At 33.6% G+C, this 24,612-nt stretch overlaps 1 protein-coding gene across 5 annotated transcripts in view; it reads left to right on the plus strand.

Annotated features, from left to right (window-relative positions):
• The window catches only part of LOC111423676 (fasciclin-2-like), a 163,892-nt gene that overhangs the window by 118,476 nt on the left and 20,804 nt on the right, over positions 1-24,612 (plus strand). For all 5 annotated transcript variants that reach the window (XR_011641889.1, XM_023056949.2, XM_023056950.2 and 2 more), the window contains exons 2-6: positions 10,204-10,403; positions 18,073-18,202; positions 18,263-19,591; positions 19,654-19,946; positions 24,220-24,409. Coding sequence is in view for 4 of the 5 variants with exons in the window: in XM_023056949.2 (XP_022912717.1) it covers positions 10,204-10,403; positions 18,073-18,202; positions 18,263-19,591; positions 19,654-19,946; positions 24,220-24,409 (2,142 nt within the window). In the remaining variant the exon portion in view is untranslated. The remainder of the gene's footprint in view (positions 1-10,203; positions 10,404-18,072; positions 18,203-18,262; positions 19,592-19,653; positions 19,947-24,219; positions 24,410-24,612) is intronic.

The raw sequence follows: 24,612 nt of genomic DNA on the forward strand, positions 1-24,612 counted from the left end.
CTAAAGACGGCTAGCATAAGATATTACTATGTTGTATATTTTTATTGAACTAAAACAAGAACGAGAACTAGAAACATTCTGGTTTAGTCGTGAAAAAGACTTTCAGTTCTCAGTTTTAACTTTAATTTTATTATTACATTCGTAATCTTCATAAAATAACCTTTAAAGTTAGTCCAAACTTGACGCATTTATCTCAAAAAACAAAAAAGTTCGAACTTTTAACTTTTAATTTTAACATATTTGTCAACTTCATAAAAAATCCTTTAAAATAAGTCCAAACTCGACATATTTAACTTTAATATTAATGAAAATACAATCACTTCCGGTTTGAAACGTCAACGTCAATTTTGACATATTTGTCATCTTCATTAAAAAACCTTTAAAATGAGTCCAAAGATGACGCACTTATCTCAAAAAACAAAAAAGTTTGAATAAAAAACATTAAACCCGAAGTTAGCAACAATGAAGATAGCAATTTAATTTTTAAATATTAATACCAACCTTAATTTTTGATTTTTTTTATTATGTTTCCGTTTTTGTGACAAATTTTAACACATTTTATAAAAATTAAGAATATGTCAAAATGACATTGACATTTCAAACCGGAAGTTGACCATAACTTCATTAATATTGAAGATAAATATGTCGTGTTTGTACTCATTTTAAAGGATTTTTAATGAAGATTACAAATATGTCAAAATTGAGGTTGACATTTTAAACCTGAAGTTAGTTATCATATAATAGAAGTTTTATAACTGAAATTAATCTAGTGTTAGTCACTTTTCCGCATTTTCTTTTTATTTTTAACGTGTTTTTTGGGTCATTTCACATTGATTAAAAAAAAATCGTCGATTTTTAAGCTACATGATGATTCTTGAATTTTTCCAAAGTTTCTTAAAAAAGAGCGTTCTTAAATTTGAACCTGTAAACTTGTAACACTTCGTCCTTAATTTCATTTTACTAATTTTACTAAAACAAAAAGATATATTAAGAAACTTGTTTATAAAATGGATAAGATGAGAGATATTAATCTATTTGTAGAGTCTCTGAAGATGGCCTAGGGTCGAAACTGGTTAGACTTAAATTCTATACAGGGTGATTCTCAACCTATACGCATAAACTTGGGAATTTACTCCTCATGACGAATAATAACTAATGGGCGAAAAAATTTGTAGTAAAAGATTTTCTGTTTCATAGATATCCGTGATATTTACTTACAAATCAAGAATGCATAGAAGATTTTAAAATAACATCACAAGTGTTCAAAGTTATTTCCCATATTTTCTATCAATTAGGTTCCCCGAATCCACGATCTCCAACTAGCGCAGCCTAAACCAGGGTGTTACCTGATTTTGCAATATTTGCTCAGTATTAACATACGTGGCGTACATTATGCTTTTTAAGATCACGGTGACCAGGCCATTGGACCATCTCGACCTATCCATCCTCCAGGAAACAGGATCTAGATGTCGCCGATTATATCGGATATCTAGGAAGCTAACAAAATCTATTAGTCATTATTTGTCATGAGGAATAAATCCTCAAATTTATGCGTATAAGCTGAGAATCACCCTGTATAAAATAAAAATCAGTTTAAAAGTACAAAATCAAACTCTGGGATTATTTTCTTAAAAAATTTTTACACGAATCGTCATCATTTTGTCTCTAGTTTTAGTGATTAAATTTATGCCACGACTTACAGAAACACCCTGTATGCCCTCTGTGCTTGTGATAGCTGTCGTCAGTGTTCTGTGATAAAAATGGACAGGCACCAAACAATTTTCAATAGTTTGAGCCTGTTTATTCTGAGAAGTCTTATACTTTTAGAGAAGTGAAAACAGAAATGCCGTTTTTCTCACCATTATTTATTTGTCGCTTAGTCAAGTGATGCATAACGCGGTCCAGTTCTAGTTTTACAGTAGCACTATCACTAGAACTAACACAAGCCCTAGAATTAGAATCATTCGGGTTTAGCCGTCTTGAGAGACGTGCGGCTAAACCCGAATGTTTCTAGTTCTAGATCTAATGTTAGTTCTAGTGACAGTGATAAGTAGCATAAGATAAAATATTACTATGTTGTATATTTTTATTACAGTAAAACTAGAACTAACTACTAAGTCTGAAGACGCACGGCTAAACCCAACACTTTCTAGTTCCAGTGTTAGTTCTAATCTTACACTAGCACTATCACTAGAACTAACACAAGACCTAGAACTAGAATCATTCGGGTTTAGCCGTCTTGAGAGACGTGCGGCTAAACCCGAATGTTTCTAGTTCTCCGTCTAGTGTTAGTTCTAGTGTTACACTAGCACTATCACTAGAACTAACACAAGAACTAGAATCGGTCGGGTTTAGCCGTCTTGAGAGACGTGCGGCTAAACCCGAATGTTTCTAGTTCTAGGTCTAGTGTTAGTTCTAGTTTTACACTATTACTAGAACTAACACAAGACCTAGAACTAGAATCGTTCGGGTTTAGCCGTCTTAAGAGACGTGCGGCTAAACCCGAATTTTTCTAGTTCTCCGTCTAGTGTTAGTTCTAGTTTTACACTAGCACTATCACTAGAACTAACACAAGGCCTAGAACTAGAATCGTTCGGGTTTAGCCGTCTTGAGAGACGTGCGGCTAAACCCGAATGTTTCTAGTTCTCCGTCTAGTGTTAGTTCTAGTTTTACACTATTACTAGAACTAACACCAGACCTAGAACTAGAATCGTTCGGGTTTAGCCGTCTTGAGAGACGTGCGGCTAAACCCGAATGTTTCTAGTTCTTCGTCTAGTGTTAGTTCTAGTGATAGTGCTAGTGTAAAAGTAGAACTAACACTAGACGGAGCACTTTAGTTTTACACTAGTACTATCACTAGAACTAACACAAGATCTAGAACTAGAATCATTCCCGTTTAGCCGTTTTGAGAGACGAGCGGGTAAATCCGAATGTTTCTAGTTCTAGCTCTAGTGTTAGTTCTAGTTTTAATTGTTATTTAGCGTTAGATTGTGGTATATTTTTATTGAACGTAAAGTAGAACTAACACTAGAGTCCAGAAACATTCGGATTTATTATAAATTACATCTTAGGATTGTCATAAAGACGTGTCCTCTTTCCAAGCAAAACTTTTCTTTGCAAAACTACCCAATGCCAGTACTATTAAGCTATGTTGCATGTTATGTGGGACAATGCAAGTAAGATGTTATTAGAACATCTTCCAAATCAGTTTGTGTGTGGGGTGTCTTTTGATTCTATAATAAACATAATATTACATTACTTTATTTAGGGATTTATTTCTGCATGTTACAACATGTCAATAAACGCACCTCGCTACACCCAGAACTTTGTAGTTCTACTCTTTAACTTAACTTATTTAGTAAATAGAACAAAGCACAATACTTTTAGCTTTTGCATACTGTATTTTTGCGAGTTTAATTTTCAATAAAATAAAAAGAGAACGCATGCATATTCATTCGATTCGAACTGGACTTGTAACTTCACCGGCAAAAACCAAACTGGAACCCCTGTCGAACGTAATTTGGTTAACACAGACTCAATTTGCTGCGAATTTATTGCGATGGATGCGGCCAACATTGCGTCGCGGCGCAAACGTCAATGTTGCGGTGCCACCGATCCCATTGTCAGTCGGGGCTTTAATTAAATCCCGCGTTAAAAATTATTTTTCAAAAACGCACCTAGCTTTTATTATTTTATTTTGCAATTATTCGCGATTTTTAAAAAACATTTTGCTCTAAATAACTGACGTAAACAAAAAAAAATTTTTGCGGTTATGATTCATTTTCCTAATCTTTGTGGTTTTGTAAGTGGATTGTGTTAATATTCCGATTCATAGCGTGTTCGATTTCGCGACGAGGAATCGAAAAGACCTCTCAACACTTATACCGCTGTTCCATGAATAATGGATAAAGTCCGTTCCGTCCTTTTCAGAAATAAAGGTCGTACTACAACCAACAACCTAACCTACTCCCTGCACCCTCTCAAAACTCTAAGGGGACCATTTTCCACACGATACCTCGTGATATCGTGATATTTTACCGCACATTCCGTTCACGTGCTACAGGTGTACATACACTGAAAATGTTAAGGTATGAAATTTCAGTTCAGTTTTAAAACGGTTCTAGAAATAAATTCCAGTTTGAATTGATGCGCCCCATCAAATATTTAACACGGTTTTCTTTCATCTCAAAGTCGGGGTAATAACGGTTGTGGAAAAGTAGAAAACCGAGGGTGATTGTGGTTTTCTCTTTCTCAATTCGATTCCTAAACCGTCACGATGCCCGGAATCTATTATAACTTTTCGGAAACGGCTATCTGAAGCGGTTCAAGTACCTATTTCTATCTCGGGAGGGTCGAGTTTGATTGCTTTAGAAGTGGCTGAGTTATAGATTTTAATTAAAACATTGTTTGGTTCTGTCTATTATTGTTAAGATGATCTCGTGAATAATTTTAAATAAATATGTTTAAAGATTTAAACGGCGTCCCATACGTCTTTTCGATCTGATTAAATGCGCCCGAGGTTCGTTATTAACACAGCGCATTTACCGAGTTCTGTTAATTCCCAACATGCAAAGACGGTTCTCGTTAACACCGTTGAATGGGGGCGATGGTTATGTGTTCTAGACTCCGGTCTCGGTAATTACAGAACCTGTCTAAAACACAGCACTTGAGGCAAACCTGTAAACACCACCCTTAGGAAATTCTCAATATTATGTAACGGATACGAATTGAAAACAAACAGCTGGAAAATAACAATTTTCGTTTATCAGATTTGCTATTCAAAAATTTCCATCAATCTTGATAAAGATATTAATGGAGTTAATGCGTTTTCTACGTTATCGGAGAATTTTTTCACTTCGTTTGTCAATTTTCCGTGAAGTGTGTCGAATTAATATCGGCGAAACCTAGAAAAGTGATTGATTCGTAATTACAGTATATTGCAGCAATCGGAGCAATGGACGAACTGTAATCGGCATCGATTAGCGCCGAAATGGCGCGGTGAAGTCCAATCGAAACGAGGAAATTCAAAAAGGACGTGTTCTAAATAGAATTTGAAGCGTGAGTGACGTTGCTATTTTTTTTGGATTGATCGGCCGATTTTTTTCGGTTAAAATCTACATCAATTCATTAAAAATTGTTTGGAATTTTAATTCTGATTATTTAAAACAGCAGTTTATAACTTATAAATTAATGGTGGAGGAGCCGGGTTATTTCAAATACACTAAAACCTCGATAGAATGGATTTCAAATTTAGCCGTCTTCAGATTACATCAGACATTCATTACACAAGTCACATAAAATACAAATAAAATATACAACAATAACATACACATATATGTATAATAAAATTAAAATACAATATCTTTGTACAAGCAAATCTTAATTAATTATGTAAAGTCAAAGTCTTCTACGGAATAAATGCACGCCTAAGCAAGTAATCTCTTATTCCAGTGTTAAAATGTTTCACTGGAAGATCTTTTACATCTTGTGGCAATTTATTATAAAGTGATGGCCCAAAATGGTTGACAGTATTTCTATCCACTCTTGTAAAAAGGGTTTTAATATTTTGGTGCGATTTTATGGCGTGATTATGCACACTCTGAACTGTTTGGTATCTTGAGAGATTGCTTTTTAAATATATTAAAGTTCTATATATAATAAAGACATGGAATTGTCATTATATTGTGACTTACAAAAAAATCCCTCACATCATCTCTATACTGCACTCTTGAGAGACTCATGGCTATTATAAGTTAATAATTCCACTTACAATGTCCATAATCTTATTGATTCCATCAACTGATCGTTATACACTGAACAAAGTTTTCCTTTACACAGTGCATGATAAAAATTATGAAAGCGAATGGCAGCAACAATTATAAGTTATTAAATGTAGCCAAAGAGAAATAATTTCGATAGTTGTCCTAGTTAAGCGATAGTAAAGTTAAGCAAGGTATTCTGGACGACAAAGGGATTGAGACTTGGAAGAGAGTCTTAGGAGGGAGCAGACGGGTGAGGTTGTAATAGAAGGAACGAAGGTGCACGTGTTGGCGTATGCGAGTAATTTGATGGTCGTGGCAAGAGAGAGGGTGGAGATGAAGGAAATGATAAGGTCTCTGGATAGATATTTTAAGGCAAAGGGGTTGGAGGTAAGCGTGGAGAAGGCAAAGATCATGAAATGCTGCAAAGTGAATGGAGGTGCCAGGGAAAGAGTATACGTACCTGGGACGTCGGTTCTCGGAGAGTAATAAGGATGGTAAAAAGAGTGAACAGGATGATGAGACAGGTTTGGGGATGGGGGGAGAAAACATTTGGGAGGGTTTTGGGAAAAAGAAAGGTTATGTTTGAAGCTTGGTGAGGAGCGCAATGATGTACTGCGCAGAAGTATGGGGATGGTGAGGACAAGGATTGCTGGAGAATGCACAAACAAGGTATTGGAGATGGGTACTAAAGTTGGCGAGGGAGACTCCAGATTATGTAGTGAGGGAGGAGGTTAAGGTGAATTCAGTAAGGATTGAGAAAAGCAGTAAAATACGAGGAAAGGATAGATGGAAGAGCGCATTGCAGGATCTTGGGACAGTGCTGGTGGGAAATCAAGGAGAAGAGGTTGATATATGAGCAGGGAGATATTATAGGGAAGGATAGTGGGATATTCACTAACTGGGATCGACAATAAAAGAGTGGAGAGAAGTGAAATGTGGATAACTTAGGGATAGGGACAAGGACATACAGAGGCAGGAAAGAAGGTCACAGATACGCGAAGTATGTAAGGTATGGTTAGATAGTGACATAGGAACTGCCAAAGTATCTGTTGATGGAGGGGGATGAATAAGGGAAGAGATTGGTGGCCAAATTTCGCTGTGGCAATTAGGAGAGATTGAACAGGTACTGGGCAGACGATGTGGAGAGGTGGTGTAGGCTGTGTGAAGAGGATTGGGTTGGGTTGGGTTGGGTTGAGTCGAGGTTGATGAGCCGAAGGAGGAGGCGATGAACAAGAAGCAGAGTTTGGATGTATAGTTTGGGTATTGTTATAATGTTGTAAAATTATAAATAATAAACGCTTATTATATAGTTGTCCTTATCCTTTGGGACTACACTCCAGGCTGGGGTTTGGCCTCTTACGTTAGTATCTTCCATCTAACTGTGTCCTCAGCCATCTTCTTCAGATTCTGGCATATCTCATCTTTACAAAGCTTTCTAGGTTTTCTAGATATTCCAGTTACTACGCCAATGATCCATTTTGGGCTTTTCTCAACGTATCTAATTCATAGTTGTATCGGCTTCGGTATATTCCGTTTTCACACACTCCTCCATATATTCTACGAAGCAACTTCCTCTCTGACACCCTTAATACGTTTTCATTTGCGATATTCAATGTTCATGTTTCTGCCCAGTATGTCAGAACGAGTCTTATTAGCACTTTGTACATTTTCATCTTTCCAGTGCTTGAAATAAGTTTGAGCGAAATAATTTTAAGCATTAATAAAAGCTGCAAATAGCTTTTATCCTTTCCTTTATTGCATTCGCAATCGTATTTATGAAGTAGTACATAATACACAGGGTAATTCAAATTCGACCCCCACCATTGGGATCTCAGAAACCATAAGAGATACAGAAATGGTTTAATGACGGCAAAGTTGCTTATCATTTTTTTGGATCTAGCCGTTTTAGTTTTTAAATTATGACCGAAAAACAAAAAAATTACTTTTTCGTTTTTTGCCTATAATTTCTTTATTTTTCGTGTTTTCGTCAATCTGAAAAAACATTCCTGAGGCAACTTTTTATGAAAAATGTCATGACACAACTAGAAATTTTCTCCGAGGTTTGGTTTTCGTGAAACTATCATCAGGTTTTCTTTTTTTGAATAATTCAATGTTTTTTTAATGAAAAAATGACGTTCATAAGAAAAAATAAACCATTTCTGTATCTCTTATGGTTTTTGAGATCCCAATGGAGGGGGTCGAATTTGAATTACCCTGTATACAGTGGTTGGGCACTTGAAGTTCTTGACACCCTGAAAGCTGTAGTCCTTGATGTATATAGTTTCGGAATTTCTTACTTTTTCGTCCCTTGACACATTCACATATTTTGTCCTTGTTTTGTTTATCACCTGTTTTGTGCTTGCTTCCATCTTTCTACACATTTCAATAATTTCCTCCTTCGCACTACTCATCACTGATTATGATCATCAGAATATGCGATTTGGAAGTTTGCCTCCCATAGAAGTTGCTTGAAATATGGACAGATAAATATATCAAATACGGACATAATTGAAAAGATTGAGTAAAAATATTGAACATAAATGTAAAATCGTGATAATAAAAAGGAAATAAGAGATAATCCGAAAGAAATATATATTAAGGAACAAAAGATAGAAGAAGTATCATTATATGGGTATTTGGGCAGTATTAGAATGGAGCATAACACAATAGCAAAAAAGGTATTTGAAGCAAAGAATAAGGATAAGAGAAATAGAGGAATACCTAGAAATAAGTGGGAGGAAAGAATAGCAGAAGTTGGGAAGAAGAGAGGGAAGACTCTAGCAGATATAAAGGAATTAGTCAGGAACCGGAGGGAGTGGAAGAGGTGGATGGAGGAATAAAAAAATTATCCGATGCCATAATGCAAGAGGATCAAGAGAAGAAGAAGGCAGTTTTCCTCCTTTGTCAAGCTCACCAATCACTGAGTACAGTACTAGGTTGAATGTTTGTGCCAACAACCCATCTCCTTGCCTCACTTCCGCTTTAATTTAAACAATTCGGATTTGGAGTCTGAAGACGCACGGCTAAACTCGAAACTTTCTAGTTCTTAGAAACCCAGATGTTTCTAGTTCTAGCTCTAGTGTTAGTTCTAGTGATAGTGCAAGTGTAAAACTAGAACTAACACTATACCTAGAACTAGAATCATTCGGGTTTAGCCGTCTTTAGAGACGTGCGGCTAAACCCAAATGATTCTAGTTCTAGGTATTATGTTAGTTCTAGTTTTACACTTGCACTGTCACTAGAACTAGAAACATGCGTTATTGCCTAACTAGTTGTTGGTCTAGTGTTTGTCTAGGTCTAGTGTCTGAAGACGCATTGCTAATCCCGAAACTTTCTAGTTCTAGGTCTAGTGTAAGTTCTACTTTACACTAGTTCAATAAAAAATATATAACAATCTAAATTATGATTGTTGTATATATATCACACTTTTAGCTATAACGAACACTCCCTTCCCCGTATTAATCCGTTATATCGAAGTTTTGACTATATTTTATTATTATTGTAACACATGTTACTTCTCAAATAATAAAAGTTATAAGCGCATTATTTGGCATATGTTAAAGGGGGATTATTCCAAAAACAAGCAAGAAAAAGCAAAGTGTATCGACCTGTGAATCATTTTATTTGATCGGGACATCCATCATCAGAACGAAGGGAAAACAAACTGCGATTGACATTTAGCTAAAAGGGGGGTGTTTAATGGTGACGAGACTATAAAAGCTCTGACTCACTGACTACTCTCCTAACAATAACATTGTTTTTCATTTTATTATTTTTGTTCGTATTAATATTTACAATTGAATAACTTGATACGAAATGACAAATAATTTTAATGAATAATTCGCATGAATAAATGAGATGTGTGAAAATAATTAACGTCGCTATTGAAATATGTTAAATGTTAAAAAGAATAAAATGAATGTTTGTGAAATGCGAAACGCAGCGCGTGCCTAATTCGGTTAATGAAATTCGACGAACAATTAAATGATGAATTAAAATGGTAAATGTATTGGCGACCTGCGATTTTGATTTTATTCTGTCAAAAGTGTGCTACATGAATTCGTAAACCCAACTTATTATGCCCGCTTTAATTGCTGTCGGTTTTATCCATGTTTTATGCAACATACATTTTACAGGTTTAAATTGCAAATTCAATTATTAACACGAAACTGAAAGACTTTTTTTCTTGTTGTTTTAAATTTTATTTAAATTTAAAACACCACGATGTATTAATTAAAAATTAAAAACCGTACTGAGATAAATTCTGGTCGACAGGACCGTATCGGTGACCTAATTAAAGGAACATTAATTACCATTAAGGCGTCTCGACTGGACTATATTTATACCGCCTTCACTAATGAGAACTTACAGCCCTCGAGGATTATATTATTAAAAACACAATCAAACTTTTCTCGTTAATAATTTTTTGATTTTGTTTCAGTTTATGTCAATGCAAATGATAATCCAGCTTTGGAGATCAAACCAGACTTGCCAGTGGTTACCAAACAAGTTGGAAGTAGTTTGGCTTTAACGTGCAGGCCACGTGTACCCGAACCCAACTTGGTAACTCAACTAGAATGGAGGGATCCAAGAGGACGCTTGATAGAAAATACTAATTCAGATGCACCAATGCATGCAGAGGTAAATTCGTTTTCTTAAAACTTTTTTTTTTTGATGTTTTTAACAATGTAAAAACCTGGATTGGATTCCAACGCGAAACGGGGCTATCGTCACGGCAATAACACCGGAAAATTGCGCAGTAGCAGGTTGGGAAATTACGCTGTAAAAGCTGCGAGCAATTAGAGGAGTTTCCTTCTTTTTCCTATGGGCCATTGCTATTTTGCCCTACGCTTTAGACTGAAAATAACACAGATTAAAAGATTAAAATGGCTATTCAACCATAAAGGCAATTTTAAAAACAAAGATAAAACGAAAAAAATGATTTTAATACAACATCTTTTTTTTGTAAATATTAATTGATTCCATTCATTATTTTTATATATTTTTATCCAATTTTTTAAAATTGTTTGATCACCTGCACGCGATAGGTTCTTTCATACTTTTTATCCGATTCGTTATCGAAAAGATAATCTCGTTCGGATTTTTTGCTTTTGAAAACACATAAACCACCGGGTGCAGTTATCTACCGTTTGAGGTATGGTCGGACATTAACCCCCACGACCGGGGGGTTTCGTCTGATAAACCGAGCTAGGCCCTTAAAACTGTCTGGTGATTTACTGCTAAAAACTCTTTCGTCCACGGACAATGCAGCTTGGCCCCTTATCGAGGGTCCTGTATTTTTCACCCGCAACAACTTAATTAATTTCTACGTGCTTTCTTTTGGGCGAAGCGCGATGCTCGCGTTTGGAGCCCCCGTTCAATTAGGCCCCTAATGGTACCGGGCGAGATGCGATTTTTTAAACGGATAAAATGCAAATAAGGTTATAAAACGAAGAAAAGTAAAGTGTAGCGGATGTAACGTTTTGGAGATGTATAGTAGAAAAAAATATAAAAGCTTAGTGAAATTTAATATGAATTAATTTTAAAATTTTAACAAAAAACAGGTGTATTTAAAACAGAACCTTTAAAATATCTTAATTAATTTGTAAGCTTATTTACTTTTGATATTTCTCAGTATTTACATGTAGAACAAATTAACTTGTATAAAAACCATTTTCGTTTCATTTTCCATATGTTTAGTAACTCGGAGGATGTTATAGTAAAGTGCTACCAAAATTCCTTCTTAAATCTGCATCAAATCTTAATTGGACCTCGTTATACATCACCTGACTAAGCGACATTTTATCGTTTATAGAGATTTTCATGCTGTCTGGTAGGTAAAGGTGTAACTTACCTTAGAAAATATGCAAAATACCGAATGACCTAAAATACCATTTGTTTTAAAGTCTAAGAACCGACTTAGATACGACACTGAAACACTTAGATACACCAAGAAATTCTACAATAGAAAAAATAGATGAACCTACAATTTTTTTAGTTTTACACTAGAACTAACACAAGACCTAAAACTAGAATCATACGGGTTTAGCCGTCTTGAGAGACGTGTGGCTAAACCCGAATGATTCTAGTCTAGGTCTAGTGTTAGTTAAGATATTATTATGTTGTATATTTTTATAGAACTGAAACTAGAACGAGAACTAGAAACATTCGGGTTTAATCGTGAAAAAAACTTTCAGTTGTCAATGTCAACTTCAATTATATTCGATTATATTCCTAATCTTCATAAAATAACCTTTAAAATGAGTCCAAATATGACTCATTTCTCTCAAAAAACCAAAAAGTTCGAACTTTCAACTATTAATTTTACATATTTGTCAAGTTCATAAAAAATCCTTTAAAATGAGTCCAAACTCGACATATTTAACTTTAATATTAATGAAAATACAATCACTTCCGGTTTGAAACGTCAACGTCAATTTTGACATATTTGTCATCTTCATTAAAAAACCTTTAAAATGAGTCCAAAGATGACGCACTTATCTCAAAAAACAAAAAAGTTAGAATAAAAAACATTAAACCCGAAGTTAGCAACAATGAAGTTAGCAATTTAATTTTTAAATATTAATACCAACCTTAATTTTTTTTTTTTTTTTATTATATTTTTTGTTTTTGTGACAAATTTTAACACATTTTATACAAATTAAGAATATGTCAAAATGACATTGACATTTCAAACCGGAAGTTGCTTATATCTCGAGTAATATTGGAATTAAACATACCATGTTTGGACTCATTTTAAAGGATTTTTCACGACGATTACAAATATGTCAAAATTGACGTTGACATTCCTAACCGGAAGTTGACCATAACTTCATTAATATTGAAGATAAATATGTCGTGTTTGTACTCATTTTAAAGGATTTTTAGTGAAGATTACAAATATGTCAAAATTGAGGTTGACATTTTAAACCTGAAGTTAGTTATCATATAAAAGAAGTTTTATAACTGAAGTAAATCTAGTGTTAGCCACTTTTCAACACTTTCCTTCTATTTTTAACGTGTTTTTTGGGTCATTTCACATTGATTAAAAAAAATCGTGAAAAAAGATTCTTGAATTTTTCCCAAGTTTCTTAATATTTCTTTTGTTAAAAAAGAGAGTTCTTAAATTTTAACCTGTAAACTTGTAACACTTCCTCCTTAAATTGATTTTACAACTTTTGAAACTTTAATTTTGTAAATTAGTAACTCATAATCTGATTTCGACTTTGATATGTGATCTTTTTTAACAAAAGAAAAAGATGATGAGGGATATTAATCTATTTGTAGAGTCTCTGAAGATGGCCAAGTGCCGAAACTAGTTAGACTTAAATTCTATATAAAATAGAAACCAGTTGAAAAGTACAAAATCAAATTGTAGATAATTTTCTACAAAATTTGTATTTGTGATTACTTTTATGCCACTTAACACAATTATGACTTACAGAAACATCCTGTATAATCGTAAAATGACTGACCAAGCGGATTCTGTGCTTGTGATGGCTGTCATCAGTGTTCTGTGATAAAAATAGATAGGCACCAAACAATTTTCAATATTTTGAGCCTATCATATTCTTAGAGAGATGAAAACGAAAATCCCGTGTCGCTTAGTCAAGTGATGCATAACGCGGTCCAATTATGGTTATGACTTTCTAAATGCGTCTTGTCATATCTATACCTGTCATGCCAACGACAAGACAATTGCATATAAAACCTACATCACCTCTACATCAAGTAAAATAAAATATAATAAATCTGTATTAAGTCTTCATCATCAAAAGATCTTAAGAAATCTTGCTTGCAGCAAGTCTATATCAAGTCTTCATTTTTCAGATCTCCATTATTCCTGCGATTTTAATGGATGCATCATCAGACTCCATCATGTCTTTATCAAAACTACATCATATCTTTATTTGGTCTGCATCCATGCTCTATCTAAGACTGCATCCAAATTCGCCTAAGAATGCATAAAATCTTCATACAATCCTTATTTACTCTATATATTGAACCTCGAAAGTTGAATTTAAAACTTTATCATGTTCAAATTTTGTATAAACTCTATATCATCTATGCATTAAATCCTCGTCATGTTTTATCAAGTCAAATCTGGACGGAATTTAGTCTGCACCAAGACAGTACACCATAACTCGTTCAAAAATACACAAAAACTCTGTAAGTCTTTATTAAGTCTGCATCATGTCAAAGCAGTAAGCATCAAATCTTTTTTGCATCAAGTTTATATCAAGTTTTCATCATACAAATATCTCCATTATTCCTGCGATTTTAATGGGTGCATCATCAGGTCCATCATATCTTTATTCGATTTGCATCCATGCTGTATCTAAGACTGCATCAAAACTCGTTTAAGAATGCATAAAATCTTCATACAGTCCTTATTTAGTCTACATCAAGTTATCGAAGTCTGCATTAAATCTCTAATATGCCTAAATAGACTTTGTATAAATTCTATATCATCTATGTATCAAGTCCTCGCCATGTTTTATCAAGTCAAATCTGCACGGAATTTAGTCTATATCAGGACAGTACATCGTAACTCGTTTAAAAATCCACAAAATCTCCATACAGTCCTTAATAAGTTTGCATCATTTCTATACAGTATGCATCAAATCTTGCATACTGTAATCTAAAATCTACATCGTTTCTGCATTGAGTTATTATGAGAAAAAGTCATCTTTCCCCAACTTAATTTATCTTTATGGACACTTGTAACCAAAACCAAAATAAAATAGCTTAAGCTTAAAATATCTTAAAATCATATCGCTTTATCACTTCCGAATAAAAATCTGTATTCCAATATCATCCTACTATACTCTGTTTTTAAACCAGGAGGAGTAAACGCGAAAGTCAGATTTACACTAGGAAAAATCACCAGAAAGTATCACTAGATATTTTGGCGGTAAATTTAAATTAATAATTATTATTATTTATTTATTTACTTATTATTGTATTTATTTTCGTTTGTTATTGTCAACACTATACATACAAATTAACATTGAAGTTATGAGTGTATTTATTTCAAAATATAATAAAGAAGTAAACTAGGATTTATGTAAAAGTAAAAACTTTTTTGAGAAATATTAAAATGTTTTAATTCTATTTAAGTAGACATGTTTCGAAAACTAATGTTTCATCTTCAGTACCTAAATTTATGAAAAAGAAGAAACAAATTAAACAATAATAAAGAAGGGTTTAAGAACACAAAATTTACAATAATGACACGAAACTGTCAAATTGTCAATAACCTAACCATCAAATTCAAAATTGCCTGTGTGTGAACCTTCCTCGCATTCAACCAATCACGTGCAAGGTCAATCTGGTGACAAATTTAAAATACTCCTCCTGGTTTAAAAACAGAGTATAATTGGCAAAGAAAACTTCAAGGTATAATTAATGTTTGTAAACAAAACTAACCTTACCTAACATTCCTTCACGCTATAATTGACATTACAAAAGAAAACTTCACGCTATAATTGCCATTACTAATTGCCAAAGAATACTTCATGGTATAATTAATGTTTGTAAACAAAACTAACCTTACCTCACATTCCCTCACGCTATAATTGACATTACAAAAGAAAACTTCACGCTATAATTGCCATTACTAATTGCCAAAGAATACTTCATGGTATAATTAATGTTTGTAAACAAAACTAACCTTACCTCACATTCCTTCACGCTATAATTGACATTACAAAAGAAAACTTCACGCTATAATTGACATTACTAATTGCCAAAGAAAACTTCATGGTATAAGTAATGTTTGTAAACAAAACTAACCTTACCGAACATTCCTTCACGCTATAATTGACATTACAAAAGAAAACTTCATGCTATAATTGCCATTACAAATTGCCAAAGAATACTTCATGGTATAATTAATGTTTGTAAACAAAACTAACCTTACCGAACATTCCTTCACGCTATAATTGACATTACAAAAGAAAACTTCACGCTATAATTGCCATTACTAATTGCCAAATAATACTTCATGGTATAATTAATGTTTGTAAACAAAACTAACCTTACCTAACATTCAGCGTCTGAAGACACAGGGCTAAACCCGAAACTTAAAAATATACAACTTAGCGCTGAATAACAATTAAAACTAGAACTAACACTTGCACTAGAACTATACTCTGTTTTTAAACCAGGAGGAGTAAACGCGAAAGTCAGATTCATACTGGAAAAAATCACCAGAAAATATCACTAGATATTTTGGCGGTAAATTTAAATTAATAATTATTATTTATTTATTTACTTATTATTGTATTTATTTTCGTTTGTTATCGTCAACACTATACATACAAATTAACATTGAAGTTATGAGTGTATTTATTTCAAAATATAATAAAAAAGGGTTTAAGAACACAAAATTTACAATAATGACACGAAACTGTCAAATTGTCAATAACCTAACCTTCAAATACAAAATCAAAATTCAAAATTGCCTGTGTGTGAACCTTCCTCGCATTCAACCAATCACGTGCAAGGTCAATCTGGTGACAAATTTAAAATACTCTTCCTGGTTTAAAAACAAAGTATAGCAGTATCGTACATTTATGGCATATCAAATCCAAAACACAAATAAACATAAGTTTATTAAATAAATTAGGGAAATTCATGCTATGCAAAAATATTTATATTCTAATCTAGCAAACCTTTTGATTTCTGATAAAACGATTGAAACTAACTTGTTAACAATCATTAGAAATAATTTTACTTCACTATGTAGTACTTCTCCAGAGTTCACGTGCAGAATAAAATTGAACAAATTCGCTGTTTAACTTAACAACTCAAGGTACGAAATAAACTAATAATAAAGTTTGTTCACAACTCGTATTTATTCATAAAATTTTTATGTTTCCTATCTTCGAGATAATTGGATATTTTAAAATAAGAATTTCCCAACGTTTTTAGCTAAAGAGTCGCTTAATTCAAGGTTATTTTTCTCTTCATACAAATTATTCAAATTCGAATGATATTTATTTCATAAAATATTATATAAAATATATTTATCTGTTAAAATCTCAATTCACCGAAACATTTCAAAACGTTAGTATCGATTTAAAAAGAATCTTTTAATAAATCTGGTATGTCGAAATAAATTGCTACTTGTTTGAATGATTCGTCAAATATTTTCCAATATCCATAATATCCAATATTACAATTTTTATTTAAAATTTTTTTTTACTATTTGATCCAGTTTTGTGTTGAAATGGTACTGAATTGTAGCGCCTCGGCTGCAAGTGACCTTGACTTAATCATACAAAATCGTTCATTTTGTAACTTTAAAGAACAATTAAATGCTTAGCACAAATTAATGAAAATGTCAAAAATGTTATAAATTTAATCGACATGTTGTGTCTATATCAGGTTGTAGCTCCTCGGTCCTCGGATTCATTGAATGGAATCGTGCATTTTACGATATGAACATTCATTAAATGAAACGTGTCATGAAAAATGTTAATCATATTAAGTATCTTTGTGTCGAAATATGAATGGAATGTAGCGCCTCGGCCGTAAGCGACCTCGGCATCATATATTTTCATATACTTTTAATGATTATACTACTTGAACTAATTTTGTGATAAAGCCTCAAACTCGGTGTAATCGATATTTAGAAAAAAATTCTTAATTAACAAGATTTGATTAAGTGGTGGAGGCGCCGGAAGATTGTTGCAACATTAAATCTTTATAAATATTTCAAAAACTACCACCCTTTTTAAATAAATTCCTTTTGTATTTTCCTTATCCCCCCCTAATTTTCTTAAAACTAATTGTAACTGAAATTGGTCTCTTTTTACGCCGGTAATAAACGCCTTCTAAGAAGAGGGTTCGCGTACACACAACGCAGAGGCGTAATTAGGGAGATTTGTCGGGCGAATTATATTTTGTGCTTAAAAACGACGAGGAGGCGAGAACGGTCTGTTACAATGTAGGGTCGTCGTAGCCGGGGAATTAATTTCAATTAATTACGCGCAGGGCCGGCTCCGTACGGGGCGGTACCGGCCCTTAATACGGCCCATTCATATTCCGACGGCGTGGAATTTCGGAAAACGCTTGAGCTATACGAGGACCGCCTTTCTCGCCGATTTAATTAACCCCTTGCACTAGTACTACGTAAACAGATTGTACTTTCCCGTTTCGGGATCTGAATTATTGTACAGATGGTGCGCGAATTGTATAATTACCAAGCGTTACTGTTAAAGTATCTCTACTAATTGTATTTTCTAATTTAATATATTTAATTCGTAAATAATTAACGTGGAAAATTATTTTGTTTTTCTTTTAGAAATTAACAAACGATCCCGGATTAGTTTTGGTGTTCCCTAAGCTACAAGATAATTTAGGGGGGGTTTACACGTGTCGAGCTTCTTACGCAAGCACACCTTTAGAAGCAACGGTAAAAGTTGTAACAATAGGTAAAATACTTCAAAAAAGTTTTGTTTTGTTTTAATTTTAATTTAATTTTTATTTTTTAGTTGATATTACTTGGCTTGACGCTCCGGAGTATCAATATCCCATAATTTCAAATGATTACAAAGTAAGATGTAGAGTCCAAGCAAATCCAGCTCCGATCGTGGATTGGGTTAAAAATGGTTTAACTTTAAAATCGAACGATAAATACATCGTTGAAAACGACGGCTTATTAATTAAAAATGTAAAAGAATCCGATGATGGAATTTACACGTGTCGAGCTGTCGTTCTTGAATCGGGAAGTTATGATCAAAAAAATATTAGAGTCGAGGTCCAAATCCCACCGACGATCGAATCAATTCCAAGTGCTACCGTTGTTGAAGGCGAATCAGCTTCCGTTGTTTGTAAAGCACATAGTAAACCGCCATCGAATTATACTTGGATTAAAGTTGATTCAAGGGAGGATTTATCAAAGAAAGATCGATTTGATGTAAGACCAAATACGGGGGAAATGTTCATAAATAGAGCGGAATTTAACGATAACTCAGTTTATAAATGCATAGCTGAAAATCCCGCTGGAAGAGCTGAATTATCAGTAAACATAACTGTTAGAGTTAAACCCAGAATTTTCGAATTAATTAACATAACAGCACCAATAGGAAACGACACGAAAATTATATGTAAAGCCAACGGAAGACCAACCCCAAAGGTTTTATTTAAAAAGTTAAGTAGAACTGATCTTTTCCAAATCGGTTCTCAACCATTCGACGATAGGATTCTCATGGAAAACTTTCATGACAACGAAAAAGGAGAAACTTACGGAATTTTAACGATTCGTAATCTAAGAAGAGCGGACGACGGCCTCTACGAATGTATCGCCGACAACGAAATCGATAAAGCTTTCAAAAACGGTCACATAGCCGTCGAATTCCCCCCGGTCTTCGACAATACCCTAAACATTTACGAAGTATGGACGTGGCGAGACAATCCCGGCAATTTAACATGCGTTGCCGAATCTTTTCCAAACGCAACGATAAAATGGAGATACAACAACATTGAATTAGACGGGAAAAATCCGAGTATTAGAATTGAAGGGACCGGGCCAAAATCACAATTGATCGTGACACCAGGACAACAACAAAAACTTTACGCTCATTACGAATGTATCGCTACGAATCGATTGGGGCAAAGCAGTGCGTTGTTCAGTTTAAAAGAAGCTAAAGTTCCCGATCCAATTCTTCAAGTTAAAGTTAACATGGTAACCGCTAGAACCATTAAATTTGAAATTGTTGGACCGCATCATTTCACTGGGATGCCTTTAAGGACGTTTATTTGTAGATATCGAAGGGATGATCAACCGTGGGATTTAGCGAGAAATAAAACGTGGAGTGTTAGTAAGTAATCGAAAAATATATATAAAAATTAAAAGAAATAATTAATTAAAATATTTTTTTAGATGCTCCGTATATAATTGAAAACTTAGAACCTCAAAGAACGTATCATTTCGCTTTTGCTGCGGGTAACGATGTGGGAATCGGCGGTTGGAATGGACCAGGTGTTGAATACACAATGCCGACACGATCTGTGCCAACAGAGCCTAAAATTTTAGTAACGCCTGGGGATTTTGGAAATGTTCCATTTCACGAACAAGTCACCGTCAGTCCGTATGCAGATCATTATGAATTAAGGTGGAATGTACCGCATGACAATGGAGATCCTTTGGATTATTATATTATCAGATATTGTAAGGTAATTATGATTTGAGATTGTCTTTTTTTACGTTAATAGCCAATGCTCAGAGATGTTACAAGTAATTTGGTTACAGTAAAATTTCGGATATAACGGACAAAATATTATTAAGTCATACTATTCATATTATCTATTTACTACATCAGTATACAGTGAAAACCGGTTATAACGATTTTAAAACTTTTAACGAAATTTTATAGCGAATTTTGAAAATTTTATCAAAACTTCAAATATTGTTTTCTCAAAAACTAAAAGTTATTTTTCAAAACGTGTTAGTTCATTGGAAAGAGGACACTTTTATTAATATTTTGGGAAATTTTCATACTCATATTCCAAGAAATCGATTTTATACGAATTTTTAAAAGTTAATCGGCAAAAATTGCAAAATTCGAATAAATTGTCGATTATTTCAAAAATTTATTTCTCAAAAACTAAAAGCGATTTTTCAAAACGGCTTGTTGTATTAAAAAGAGGATACTTTAATTAATAATTGGTGATATTTCCACAAGGATCGTTCAAGAAATGAATTTTATAGCGATTTTTGAAAATTATCGATGAAAATTTCAACATCGTAAATTTTATCAAAACTTCAAATATTGTTTTCTCAAAAACTAAAAGCTATTTTTCAAAACGGGTTGGTTTATTGGAAAGAAGACACTTTTATTATCACTTTGGGAAATTTTCATACTCATATTTCAAGAAATGGATTTTATACGAATTTTTAAAACTTAATCGGCGAAAATTGCAAAATTCAAAAAAATTGTCGATTATTTCAAAAATTTATTTCTCAAGAACTAAAGGTGATTTTTCAAAACGGCTTTTTGCATTAAAAAGAGGATACTTTAATTAATAATTGGTGATATTTCCACAAGGATCCTTCAAGAAATTAAATTTTTAGCGAATTTTGAAAATTATCGATGAAAATTGCAACATCGTTAATTTTATCAAAACTTCAAATATTGTTTTCTCAAAAACTAAAAGTTATTTTCCAAAACGTGTTGGTTCATTGCAAAGAGGACACTCTTATTAACACTTTGGGAAATTTTCATACTCATATTCCAAGAAATCGATTTTATACGAATTTTTAAAACTTAATCGGCGAAAATTGCAAAATTCGAAAAAATTGTCGATTATTTCTAAAATTTATTTCTCAAGAACTAAAAGTGATTTTTCAAAACGGCTTTTTGCATTAAAAAGAGGATACTTTGATTAATAAATGGTGATATTTCCACAAGGATCGTTCAAGAAATGAATTTTATAACGATTTTTGAAAATTATCGATGAAAATTTCAACATCGTAAATTTTATCTAAACCTCAAATATAGTTTTCTCAAAAACTAAAAGTTATTTTTCAAAACATGTTGGTTCATTGGAAAGAGGACTCTTTTATTAACAATTTGGGAAATTTTCATACTCATATTTCAAGAAATGGATTTTATACGAATTTTTAAAACTTTATCAGCGAAAATTGCAATATTCGAAAAAATTTTCCATTATTTCAAAAATTTATTTCTCAAAAACTAAAAACGATTTTTCAAAACGGCTTTTTGCATTAAAAAGATGATACCTTAATTAATAATTGGTGATATTTCCACAAGGATCGTTCAAGAAATGAATTTTATAGCGAATTTTAAAAATTATCGATGAAAATTGCAACATTGAAAATGTTATCAAAACTTCAAATATTGTTTTCTCAAAAACTAAAAGCTATTTTTCAAAATGGGTTGGTTCATTGGAAAGGAGACACTTTTATTATCACTTTGGGAAATTTTCACACTCACATTCCAAGAACTGCATTTTATACGAATTTTTAAAACTTTATCAGCGAAAATTACAAAATTCGAAAAAATTGTCGATCATTTCAAAATTTTATTTCTCAAAAACTGGAAGGGATTTTTCAAAACGGCTTTTTGCATTAAGAAGAGGATACTTTATTTTAAGTAATGAATGTGATGATGAATTACAAGGGTAGAAAGGGAAACTAGACGAAACTGCAAGAGATTTTATATATCGTATTGGGACTGTTACAATGAGGTTGCTAAACATAAACCTAATATAAATAAAGTTGTATTCAATGAAAAAAGTCCTATTGGGGTTGAACTTGATTATTATCTGCAGTGTCCAACACCTAAAAGAGATACTAATTCCTGTGTATGGTGGAGTACTAAGTAATAGGTTTTTAATATCCGGCCAAAGCCGGATATTTGCCACCACTAGTTATAACCAATGTTGCCAAATATGTAATATAACAAAATAGCATAGAAGTTAACTAAACAACTATATTATTATATTACTGGGTTTCAAAAGAAATGAACCACCCCGAAGTAGGAGACGCAGAACTTCAAAATTACGCAGAAATAGTTAGTGCCTAGAGACAAACAAATCATTAAATTTTCATAAACAAATGACAATATTTATTGACAATATCGTTAATAATGTGTTGCATCTCCGCGTACTCTTATACATTCAGTAACCCTTCGTGGCATGGAAATCAGATGGTCGATTGGCTTTTGGGGCAGCTCATTCCAGGTTACCTGTAGCTGTTGACGTAATTCCTCTAAAGTGTTGGGAGGATGGGGTAATCGACGCAATTTTCTGTCCATCATATCCCAGACATGTTCAATAGGGTTTAAGTCTGGGGATCTTGCCGGTCAAGGCAATTGCAGAACATTGTTTTGTGCTAGGAACTCTAACGTTACGTGAGCAATATGAGGAAGGACTCTGGAAGGTCTTGGAGGAAAGGCACTAACACGGGCTCCAGAATGACGTCAATGTAACGGCGCGCGTTTAGGGTACCCTGAACGAATGTCAAAGGAGACCCACCGTAGCGTATTGCTCCCCACAGCATTACACCAGGAGTTTGAGCCGTGTGGTGACGCTGAACAAACTGTAAATTTTGCCTCCGACCTCTAGGTCGTCTGATCCGTAAACGTCCGTCAGAATTCCATATGCAAAATCGGGATTCGTCACTGAAGACGATAGTTTCCCAATGTTGTCGGTTTTGGCTCCACTGCAGTCTGGCATCTTTATGTTGTTGAGTCATAGGAAGACGAAAATAAGGACGATATGAACGTAACCCAAATGTGCGTACTCCACGATAAATCGTAATCATACACACTCTGCGACCAATTGCTCGTATCTAGTTCATTGCAACAGCAGGGTCTTGTATTGCACTTCACCTTAACAGCCGACGTTCGCGTGCTGCTGTCATTCTAGGACGTCCACTGCCTCTACGACCGGTTACTAAGCGTTCTTCCTGCCAATCCATCCAAGTCCATCTGATAGTGGCGTGAGGTCGGTCAATTTCCCAAAAGCTTAAACCAGCCTCATGCATCCCGATAATTCGTCCTCTTTCGAAGGGCTTAAGATGGCGAAAATTTGCACGTCTTCGAACTCGTTGCATTTTTGAGACACTAACTTTACTAATGCAATGACAACAATCACAAACAAACGGCGAACTACTCCGAAAAATACTATTCAACAACACGCAATTTCAGGACCTAACTGACAGATAATTTCTATCAGCTGATGATGATCGTCAAAATTTAATCATTTGTTTGTCTACATGGACTAACTGATTCTACATAATTTCAAAGTTCTTCGCCTACTCCTACGGGGTGGTTCATTTCTTTTATTTTTTGATATTTTTTGTATAGTTGGCTCCAATGTAATGCTGTACTGTAGAAAAAGCCTCTAGAAATTCATTTTTTGTTATGATTCTTTCTATAATTTTCGCATCTGACTGATTATCAGATTTTCATCATCTTTATTTAACACGTTAGTCATTTTTGTTGCGGATAGAATTCCACCAATTATAACGTCGCGTCGTCATCAATAGTATTAAATAAATTTAAACCAACCCCACCCATTTCCTAACCATTTTTTTTGCACAACTCGAAAGATTTTCTTCTACAGATTATGCATAACTTTATGCCGTTTTAAGAGACGTGCGGCTAAACCCGAATGATTCTAGTTCTAGGTCTAGTATTATTTCTAATGCTAGTGATAATTCTAGTTTTAATTGTTATTCAGCGTTAAAGTGTTACAAATTTTTCATTGAATTAACATTAGATCTAGAACTAGAAAATTTCGGGTTTAGCCGTGCGTCTGGAGACCCATGCGTGACGTCACGAACGGGCCTTCGAGTTATACACCATGTTTTCATTCTTGTCTGCATTAAATTTATTACGTATTAATCCGTTATATCAAAGTTTTACTCAATACCATATCAAATTTTGAATGAATTAATAATAAGCCAATTATTATTTTTTAGACTGATAGGATTAATGGTGAATGGAGAGATTCAGAATCAGAATGCAGCTCGGAAATAACGCAGCCATCTCAATTCCAAAGTTACGAGTTAAGCGATCTTCTACCGGACACAACGTACAAAATTGAGCTTAGGGCTCATAACGCGATAGGTGCGAGTAGCCCCGCACAAATTAGGGTTAAAACAGCCCGAGGTAAGAGCGAATATTTTCATTACATGTCCGTAAACGCGGAAGGAACCTCCTCAGGAAGTACTCCTTCAATCAATTCGATAAATCTTTTCGTTTTGTTCTTTTATGCCGTTTCTTATTTGATAAAAAATCTTTAAAGAAAATCTTTAAATATTTTTTTTAACGTAAAAAGTTTCTTTTCCATTTTTTTTTTATAGTTATTTTAC

Source organism: Onthophagus taurus, chromosome 11 (genome assembly GCF_036711975.1).
Source record: "Onthophagus taurus isolate NC chromosome 11, IU_Otau_3.0, whole genome shotgun sequence".
Taxonomy (NCBI): Eukaryota; Metazoa; Arthropoda; class Insecta; order Coleoptera; family Scarabaeidae; genus Onthophagus; species Onthophagus taurus.